Source organism: Lipotes vexillifer, unplaced genomic scaffold (genome assembly GCF_000442215.2).
Source record: "Lipotes vexillifer unplaced genomic scaffold, Lipotes_vexillifer_v1.1 scaffold385, whole genome shotgun sequence".
In the NCBI taxonomy this organism is placed as follows: Eukaryota; Metazoa; Chordata; class Mammalia; order Artiodactyla; family Lipotidae; genus Lipotes; species Lipotes vexillifer.
Window position 1 is genome coordinate 2,127,648 of NW_006792323.1, and position 10,862 is coordinate 2,138,509.

Sequence of the window (10,862 nt, forward strand, 5' to 3'; positions counted from 1 at the left end):
TTTTTTGCGTTACGCGGGCCTCTCACTGCTGTGGCCTCTCCCGTTGCGGAGCACAGGCTCCGGACGTGCAGGCTCAGCGTCCATGGATCACGGGCCCAGCTGCTCCGCGGCATGTGGGATCTTCCCGGACGGGGGAACGAACCTGCGTCCCCTGCATCGGCAGGCGGACTCTCAACCACCGCGCCACCAGGGAAGCCCTTTTATGGTTTTTTATTGGTTTGAATTTTATGTCCTAAATTGAAATACCTTCCTGTTTTTCTATTTTTGGCCTTTTAATCAAATCCTTCTGTTTGGTAGCAGAGTTGCATGGAAGGTAATTGGAAGAAATTGGTGTGTCTGGTATCTCTCTCTGAATCAAGGCATATAGCTATCTCCGAAGAGTTCATGAAGCCCTGAGTGTCCCTGGGTATCCCCTAATGATGAGAAGAAAGAAACAGGAAACAAGACAGAGTTTTTAACCAGCCACTGAAAGAACAGTCTTCTCAGGCAGGCTGCCAAGTGAATTTTTTTTCTTCTGGAAACAGCATTTGATGGTTGACACCCAATCCCAGCATTAATTGCTGTAGCTCTGAAACTCGTGTGACAGGGAAATGGGAGCAAGACATGGATATAGGGGTAAAATGGTCCTCTTTGGGGGCTCAGCTCAGACCTGAACAACACATCCAGAAATCCTGTAGCTTCTTGGTTGCCCCAGACATATTTGAAAGGAATGAGGGTATGAGGATAGGGTAGTATAATGAGTTGAGAAATTTGAAGGGGAGTCAGGAGGTAGAAAAGATGCTGTTTAATTTGGGCTCTTGGTGGGTCTTCTTCCTTTTCAGGAGGGCAGGCGAGAATTGCTGCTACCACTGTTGCATCACCAGTGTGACCCCAAGCCTTCCCTGTGTTCCACCCGCTCATTCTAAAGTTAGCAAGGAGGCAGTTTTTCCACCAGCAGTATGGCTTGTTTGCTGCTTTGGGTTTGCGGGTAGACCTGATGGAGAACAGAGCAGGAGGGAGCTTTCAGTTTCCAGGCTTCTCTTTAGCTCTGTCCTCTGCTGGACGATCACTGATTTCTGCAGGATGCCCGGTGTTTTACTCTGAGGCACATCTATCTCCCCACGGCTTCCTTTCCTAGGAATCACTGTTTACCTTTCCAGTACTTTAAGGCAATGCCAAGCTGACAATCCCTTTGGAAAAATAGTAATTCAGCACAATAGAGCAGAGAGGCAGCTCTTCTGTCCTTCCTGCTGAAGATTACCTTGATTCGATGTATTTGGACATCTAAGGGCTCAGCTCTGTACATCCTGCAAATTTTGTCACTTTATACTGGATGAGAGTGGAGGCTCTAGAGGCTGTCATGGCAACCCAGTGATCCAGCCAATCCCAGAAGATTTTATTCCCTTTCTATGAATCATAGGGAGAAAATGAAAGAGTTTGAGTCCAACCTCTTTGAATGCAAGGAATATTCAGTATTTGTACACCCAATAGGCATTCCACCCGGTGTTCAGGTGGACCATTTGGGGCACGAAGAATTTCATCTGAAGAAACTTTGCACCATTTCTTGTCTGTGACCATGACCATTGGACTGATCATTCTGGAGAAACAATAGATTAAGTCTAGAGACGGGTACTGGGAAAAAGTTCTATTCTTCAAATAAGAGTGTGCATTTGTGATTTTTCCAGAGGCCACCATTTTGACATGTAAAACCAACAGACATTTGATGAGCCATTGCTTATGTTCAAAGTAATAAAAATAATTACCATAGGGAAGAAAAGCCACAGCTAGATTGCTCAATACTTCGTTGGTTCATTCATACAATAGATATTTATTTAGCCCTTCATACAGGCCAGGCACAATGCTAGGAGCTCGGAATGTATCTGGAATAATAAGAATAACTCTAGCTAACGAGTGTTGTGCACTTACTATCTATCAGGCATTGTGCTAAATGCTTTACATGGGTTATCTCATATAATGCTCAAGTCAACATTGTTATTAGATGCTTTTATAATCTATATGAAGAGAAGGGGAGTGAGGCTTAGAAAGCATAATGCTCATCAGGATTAGAGCTGAAATACAAACTCAGTGTACTTTTTCCTTCTTAATTGTTTACTATTGTCTCTACACAAGGTAGAAACAAGTCCCTGCCCTCCCAGAACTTAGAGTCTAAATTAGAGAACACTTTCCTCCAGATAGACTTGGAATCAGTCTCTGGAGAGGTGTGGAGAGTCCTCCAGAGAAGGCGTTCCTTCTTTCAGCACATACTCAGGTCACACATACTCAGGTGATGGAAGTCGCTTGATGACAGGGACTCCCTTTGTTTTCTCTAATCACACTCATTTCTCCCATCCCCTGTGTCCTTCTCATGTCCTCCTCACAGCCACATTTGCCTTGTCCTACTGCCACACTCTTTCTTCGCTGAGTGTCCCCCGCTCCCACTCTTTCTTCTCTGAGTGTCCCCCGCTCCACACCTGTTCATGCTTTTTCTCGCCCATCTAGACAATTACTACAGTCCCCAGATGACACGCGATGAAGTTTTGAAGGAAGGAAAACATGGAAGGGAGGTAAAGTTTCACTGCAGATGCAATGAGCCGTTGACACACGGCTGAGTACGCCTAGGGGTTCATCTCTAGCATCTCTGGCATTGGAGGGACTCAGGATTCCAAAAGTACATTCTGCTGTTGCTAAGCTTACTTTTTTCCATGATGAACAACCCAGTTCATTATGTTTTCAGCTCACATTAATCTTCCTTTCTGTGAGTTTGGTAACATTTGGAGTCATTTCCCTCTGTATTTATCCATCTGGGATCTTTAGAAAAGGCAAGTTTGCGGAGAGTCATTTGTTGCTCACTGCTGTAAGAGGAGTGAATGTTCTCCTTGTTTCTCAGATCCTGAGAGACAATCCTCGGAAGTCAGGCATGGATCCCCTCCACAAGGCAGAGGGCCCCCTTCCTGGGATCCGATGGGGTCCTCAATGTGGGATAGAGCAGCAACGTAACAGCATCGGAAGTTACAGCAATCCCTGGATTCTGTTTGCCCTCATGGAGCAGATGGAATTGGGAAAGAGGGGTAAAGAAAGAATTGTGGAAAGGATTGTGAGATTAATGAGTCAGAGCAAAGTCTTTGGCTTGATTCCTGTCTCTACCACCTGCAAGCTATTTGACCTTGGACAAGTCACATAATCTGTCCAAGATCCACTTGCCTAACCGGTGAGGATGCCTGTCCTCTTTACATGAGAGAGTAGTTTTGAATGTTCACTTATGTCCTCATCTCCATTTTGGGGTAAGTTTATAACCTTGCTCCTATCCCTAAAGTTTTGCAATTACTTTTGGCCTTTTTTCAACACTAATACATGTGTATATATATGATTAGAAAGAAAAATAGGCTATTGAGGAAGTCTTAGAGCCTAGTATTTCTTTTTTGGGGGGGGTTTAAATTTTTGTTTAATTTTAGAACATTTCCCTAGAACAGATTACTTGAAAGAAAATTACAATGTCAAAAGATATATATATATATATATATATAAAGATAGATGTATATATATATAAAATTTAATGTTCTCAACAGATATTGCCAAATTTCTTCCCAAAACATATTCTCAAAAGATGTGTTAATGAGGATGCTATATTATACTATTCTTATAAGCATATGGATGGTATTTTCAAAAATTATATGGATAGAAGAAAAACATTCATATCTCATTTTATAGTTGCATTTCTTTGGCCGCTAATTACATCATTTTTTTCCAGTTTCATTGACATATAATTTGCATTCAGCACTGTATAAGTTTATGGTGCACAGCGTAATGATTTGACTTACATATAAGAGGCTAGTATTTCTTAATTCTCTTTTTATGCTAAAAAAAAAAAAAAGGCTTGGAGGTGTGTGTCATATTTAAAGATCTATTGGAGCGGGGATACATTGTTTAGAAAACAAAGAGAGAAACCTTTGGAAATTCAGTTAAGGACATCCTTCCAGGTATAATGTAATCTTAAGAGGTCACAAAGGAGGCAACCCTTTCGGAGATTCCATGCTGTAGGTCCTTAGCAACATTTTGTTGTGAAGGATGGAATGCACTCATACGTTCCGTAGTTCAAGTAAGAGATTTCTTTACAGAAAATATTCCAAATTGGGCATCCATTCAAAAGCCATGAAAGATATTGTTATCTATGGTCATTAACTGTAAAATAGCAGTATGATTTCTCACTGCTGCCCAAAGGAAGGGCTCAGTTGCCTTGATGCCTCTTGATTGCAGGAAGAAGCAAAGGGGTAATTAAATCTTATGGTTGTAAAATTTACAAAGGGTTCAGGATGTGGTGAAGGCCAGTAGAAATGAGAGAAATCTGGACTGTCTGCTCTAATTCTGCACAACGAACAAGTCAACATCCTTTGGAAATGTCATTTATTGACAGTCCTCTCCCCCAGGACCTGGGATTTGAGCAGGAGACTCCCATTACACAGATAACTCCCAGTGGTGTTGATGGAAATTACCTGCATAACCAAGTCTCCTGCCCACATAAGATGCCAGATGCCTGAGAGCATTTTTAATTGCAATGTACCTCCCTTTGCAAAAGAGCTAATTGCATCTGCTTTCCTTTCCTTTAGGTGCCCAAGCATGGACCGGAATAATGAAGGGATACTTGTATTAGCTGCAGCCCTTTGAACCACGTAGAAGGAAATCAACAGTGTGGACAGGGCTGGAAGCGTTACCACACTTGCTTGTTGGAATAAATGAAGAATGGGCTTGTGATTATGCTGACATCCCAGCATGAATCTGGTGGACCTGTGGTTAACTCGTTCCCTCTCCATGTGTCTCCTCCTACAAAGTTTTGTTCTTATGATACTGTGTTTTCATTCCGCCAGTATGTGTCCCAAGGGCTGTCTTTGTTCTTCCTCTGGGGGTTTAAATGTCACCTGTAGCAATGCAAATCTCAAGGAAATACCTAGAGATCTTCCTCCTGAAACAGTCTTACTGTATCTGGACTCCAATCAGATCACATCCATCCCCAATGAGATTTTTAAGGACCTCCATCAACTGAGAGTTCTCAACCTGTCCAAAAATGGCATTGAGTTTATCGATGAGCATGCCTTCAAAGGAGTCGCTGAAACTCTGCAGACTCTGGACTTGTCTGACAACCGGATTCAGAGCGTGCACAAAAACGCTTTCAATAACCTGAAAGCCAGGGCCAGGATTGCCAACAACCCCTGGCACTGCGACTGTACGCTCCAGCAAGTTCTGAGGGGCATGGTGTCCAATCACGAGACAGCCCACAATGTGATCTGCAAGACCTCCGTGCTGGATGAACACGCCGGGAGACCGTTCCTCAACGCTGCCAATGATGCTGACCTTTGTAACCTCCCTAAAAAAACGACTGATTATGCCATGCTGGTCACCATGTTTGGCTGGTTCACCATGGTGATCTCGTATGTGGTGTATTATGTGAGGCAAAATCAGGAAGATGCGCGAAGACACCTTGAATACTTGAAATCCCTGCCGAGCAGGCAAAAGAAAGCCGACGAACCCGACGATATTAGTACAGTGGTGTAGTGTCCGAACTGACTGGCCAGGAAAAAGAAATCCATTTGGGATTGCAGTAGAATAAGTGGTTTACTTCTCTCATCCATTGTAAACATTTGAAACTTTGTATCTCAGTTTCTTTGGAGTCATGCCACTGTTGAACTTTTAACAAACATGACGGCATAAGTCATTTTCGTTTCGGTAATCCACCCCCCTCAGTTGCACTCCTGGTGGTATATTCCAGAGTCAGTTACTTCTCTGAACCTTAGTTCTGTCCATCTCAGTATTTAATAATGAAATTTATTTTTTTAATTTGAAACCAAATAAAAGCCTAACTTTGAACCATGAAAAACAGAGTGACTTATTGGTCCAGAGGACAGTACAGTCATCCCATTGCTTTAAAGAGAAACAGACAACTCTTGTGAACGTGAAGAATGATCACAGTGAGAGATGTTATTAAGTTCTATTGTACACTGGGGCGCCATAGCTGAGATATCAGCCAAGTAAAATACCTGTCAGACTTCAAAATATTAAGGCTTAGCAAACCTAAGTGATGATGCATAGCGTGGCAACCTGCAGAGGCGTAAGTTGGGACGTCTCTAGGTGTTTGCCACCTAAAAGTCGGTGCGTTTAGCAAAACACACTATTTCTGCTCTATGCTAGACACATGAAAAGAAAAAGGAGCACATCTTCTGTCCTCAAGATTACCTTCTGGTGGACAGAGGTGTGTGACCAACATAGAAATAGCCATGCCAAAAAGGAAGGTCTTAATAATCATGTAGCATCAACTGGGTGCAAGCATGGTGCAAGGCATTTGTATACTATGACTCCAAACCCTGACTCCCAGAGGAGAAAGTGACAACCACCCCATCTGCAGAGGAGGGCGCGAAAGAAGTCCAGTGACCTGCCAAGTAGAAAGTATCAGAACTCGAACTTGAATCAAGTCTCCCTGACTCCAAAGACGGAGGTCTTCTCATTATGTTCTGACTGGGTTGGCTGATAGAGGTATAATTTACATATTAAAAAAATGCACCCATGTTAAGTGTACAGTTCCATATGTTTGACAAATGCAAACGCCTGTGTATCAAGACAGTCTGTCCCTGGTACTGTTCAGGGATAGGAGAAAAGCTCATTTGGTGCTTGGAAGAGGGAATTGTGTTCCTTCGGGTTTAAGCTGCAGTTAAGGTCATCCTTGAGACTTGGGTGGGATCTCATCAGATGCTGTAGGTGAGGAAGGTAAAGGGAGCAGAACACAGGGATAAAAGGAGGGAGGTGTGGGGGACGAAGGGGTCCATGTAACAGGAAGTGAGAGACAGGGCTGGAGCCACGTCATGGGGACTCGACCCCAGACTAAGGAATAAAAGTAACTAATACTGTTTATGGAACACTTACTATACAGCAAGCACTTTCTTTGGGTTGTCTTGGTTAATCTTACCGTTTACCCTATGAGATAGTCTTCTGTGAATGACGAGTCAGAGACGCAGTTTAAGCAGTTAATTCAGGATGAGAATTATTACAGAGAAGTATTATAAGCTTGTAAAAAGTATTGCAGGTATTGAAACCCAGTCAGTTAACTGCAGAACCAACGGACCCCCTTAGCTGCTATACTGTATGCTTTGCAGTCGTAGACTTTTGCTACCTCAAGTTGCTGGTTCGCCAGACCTAGAGGTTTGCAGCCTCCCAAGTGATGGTTTCCTTAAGAAATAACAGCAAAAATAGCCCTTTGAGGGGATTAAGTAGGAAGGAAGGATCCTTTGCCATTTTGACGGACATAGCCTTCTCCAGCTCATATGAGGTTACCTTTGGACCTTCAGGAATCACACTTCTGCCCTTGGAAAGCACCATGGTTCCTGTCCATAACAATAGTGTCTTGAAAAGTTTAGCAGTGTGAACCCTGAGGATCAGCCAGCCCAAGATTTGCCATCTGACATTCAGAGCATATGGCTGGGCTCGTGGCACGCACCTCACGGCCACTGGCTTTTCATGCCTGCGTTAGCCTTACTAAAAAGTATGAGGTCTCGTGTAGAAGCCTGAGATGAGAAATTCAGGATGTGGGCCCTAGAACTCCTGCATCCCCGTGAGGAGGAAGCCACGTTGTCTGCCTGTGCTAACTGGATTTGAACGCCTTTCAGCACACTGGAGCTTTGCTGAAGATTTAACACCCCCTGGAGGACAACCTTATAATATATCTCTGTGAGTATTACCATGGAAAGATGACTAACAGAATACGCTTTCTTTTCTCCCTAAAGAGTAGAAAAATCAAGGCTTTGCTAAGATAACCTTTTAAAATAGTCAATAAATTAATTGTGTTTATCTGAGTGTGTGAAACACATTCATTTTAGAAAATCTTTCATAAATCCCCAAATCCATTTCAGGTTGCTTCTTCCAAAATAATCTGTATATTCTTAGGAATAAGAGCTTATTTTCCTACTGCGCAATTGCATTTGTCGCGTGAAAGTACCTGTCAAGGGAAGAAAACCTCTGAAATGTGTTGACGTATAGTCCTGGTCTTATCCAGATGTGGCCAAGTTCAATTGCCACATTTTAGTTTGTAATTCTCCACATACGTAGAGTTAAAAGCGCATCCTACGTTAATCCCTTTCCCTGCCTGTATATTTCCAGTTTACAGTGCCATAAGCACAAGTGCTTAAAATAACCGAATGTTTTAAATTGCCATGAATTGGAATATATAAACCATTGGAGGAGAAAATTAATTCTTTTTTGTTTTTTTTAAACGAATAACAGGCTACAGGACCCCTTCAGGGCCAAAGCTGAAAGGAAATACTCTTCCCATCAGCCTAGAGGAATGATGCCAGGCTGTGGAAAGAGCTTCCCAAAGCTCACGGCTGGCTGTACAGAAAAAGGCCCAATGTGCACACTCTGGTTTTGATCCCAACATGCTCTTTAATTTCCAAACCCTTGCACATGTTTACGTTACATGGAGGGCAACTTATTTTAGAGCTGTAAGGTTTTTGAAACGAACTATTATCTGAGGCACATGGCATCTTCCCTTCTAAATAGTCCACGTAACAGCTTCTTTGTTCAGCTCTCTCCTTTGGCACCATCTTTTAACTTCAACCTTTATTTATTTTCATTTTTATTTTATATTGGAGTGTAGTTGATTAACAATGTTGTGTTAGTTTCAGGTGTACGGCAAAGTGATTCAGTTATAAATATATAAGCATCTATATACTCAACAAAATGCGTTGAGGAGAAAAAGGAGAGATTTGAGTTACACAGTTTTACAGTGTACAGGGTTGGGAGTAACTGAGATCAAGTCAGAAAATTTACTTTCTATCATTAAATATCTGGAGTTTGTTGAATAAATGGACACTCTCTCCAAACCAAATTTCTTCCCAGAATTTAACTTAAACTAAGGGACTTACAACTTTTCCTGAGGAGCTTGGTTGGAGTATTGGAAGTTTGTTTGGTATGCAGGAAATACTTTTATTTCTCTCTTGCATCTGCCGGAGGAATGGGCTGACTACTCATAGGCCTTCATAGATCTGTCAAAGCTCATCTTGCCCGGGCTTAGAGACTCCCTTCCGTATGATCTTGGTCAGTCAGAGGCGGCCACCTAAAGGCTATCACAGCATCAGTGCAGCCAGCAGAGGCGACAGATCTCTTGCCTCTATCCCCCAAACCCACTAGGCCTTTCCCATCTTGAAGTTCCTGGAAACTCCCACTGCGTGTCGTGGGATCCTTTGGAGAGTTCAAGCCCAGATGAGAGGGTAGTCAATTTTTGCATTCCTGGAAGACGCCTGGCAGAAGTGGTCAGAATGAATTGTCAGGAGCGGTGGGATGATTGCGGATGAAGAGCCCAGGTATTTATTGCACCAGATCCAGGTAGAACACGCTGATGAATTGGGCAGAGATGTGGCAGTGGAGATGGAGTTTCAGTGACTTGGAGAGACGTTAGGGAGACGATCGTGGTCACCGTCATCATGGTCACTATCGTCATCACAGTTGTTACTGCTGGGGTCGTGCTCCAACCCTAAAGTCGAATGATTATACATGAAAATAATGGAAACAATGAAGAGGCCTCAGAAAACCAGCCTAATTATCCTAGCCGGGCCACGTGATTTCACTGTCACGTTCAACCTGATGTAGCCAAAAATAGGTTTGATTTCAACTGCATCGCAGATTAAATGGCCTTACATTTTCCCCCTGGTTGTCATAAAAGGATGAGGTTCATTTCGTTTGAAGACCTCTTTTAATGAAGGCTTTAAATCAAGAGCTATAGCTGCTTGTCACCTTGCAGGGAGATGACTGAGCTCCGGCTAAGCAGTTTATTAAATTCCTTGTCTAACAAACACTTGACCTGAGAGCTACAACCAGCTGGAATCTCTGTCTTTTTAGCTCCTCTCACACACGTGGGGACCTGCTTCTTGGGAGACCTGGGCAACCTCTGTATCTCATTCAGGAGAGTAGAGTATGAGATGCCTCTACCTTCACCTCACCCACGCCACTCAAATGGCATCTCCTGGAGTCTAAAAGGCCAATAAAAAGATGTTCTATTATAAAGGTAATCCTAGCTGCCAAAATATAAGATTAAGTGCAACGTTTCTGAGACTCAATATAAGAAAATTCTCCCTGGGACCCTTTTGTGTTGCAGAAACTTAACGTCTACCATAAAGTAATGAAAATTTATCACTGTCAGCTAATAACATTTATTAAACAATTACTACGTGCTAGGTATCATGCTGAGCACTTCCTGGCCTTCCTTGGCTACTCTTCAGAGAAACCTTCTGAAGTAAATACTATTTTTTAAAAAAATTAATTAATTAATTTATGGCTGCATTGGGTCTTCGTTGCTGCGCGCGGGCTTTCTTTAGTTGCGGTGAGCGGGGGCACCGTTGCGGTGCGTGGGTTTCTCATTGCGATGGCTTCTCTTGTTGCAGAGCAGGGGCTCTAGATGCGGGCTCAGTAGTTGTGTCACATGGGCTCAGTAGTTGTGACACATGGGCTTAGTTGCTCCAAGGCACTTGGGATCTTCCAGAACCAGGGCTCAAACCCGTGTCCCCTGCATTGGCAGGCGGATTCTTAACCACTGCGCCACCAGGGAAGTCCCTGAAGTAGAAACTATTATGGTTCACATAATAGTTCACAGCAGCGGCATGGAGAGAGCAATTAACACACTGAGGCCACGACTTCTCCAAGGTACAGCAGGGATTTCAGTACCATGATCGGACTCCAGCGGCAGCCTCACAATACTGCTCCATGCCCGGCGAACACGTGTCTCCATGTTTGTCGTCCTCATGATAATTAACACGTGGGTTAATTCATTTAAGCCTGAGAACCTTATATATAATCATTATCCTCATTCTCTACATAAGGATTTATACCCAACAGCCTTTAGTGACTCA

The 10,862-nt window shown here is 43.1% G+C and overlaps 1 protein-coding gene across 1 annotated transcript; it reads left to right on the plus strand.

Moving 5' to 3' along the window:
- Positions 1-4,569: 4,569 nt before the first annotated feature.
- LRRC3B (leucine rich repeat containing 3B) lies at positions 4,570-5,843 on the plus strand. The gene has a single exon (XM_007465497.1). The coding sequence runs from the start codon at positions 4,747-4,749 to the stop codon at positions 5,524-5,526; it is 780 nt and encodes a 259-aa protein (XP_007465559.1). The 5' UTR covers positions 4,570-4,746; the 3' UTR covers positions 5,527-5,843.
- Positions 5,844-10,862: the final 5,019 nt, after the last annotated feature.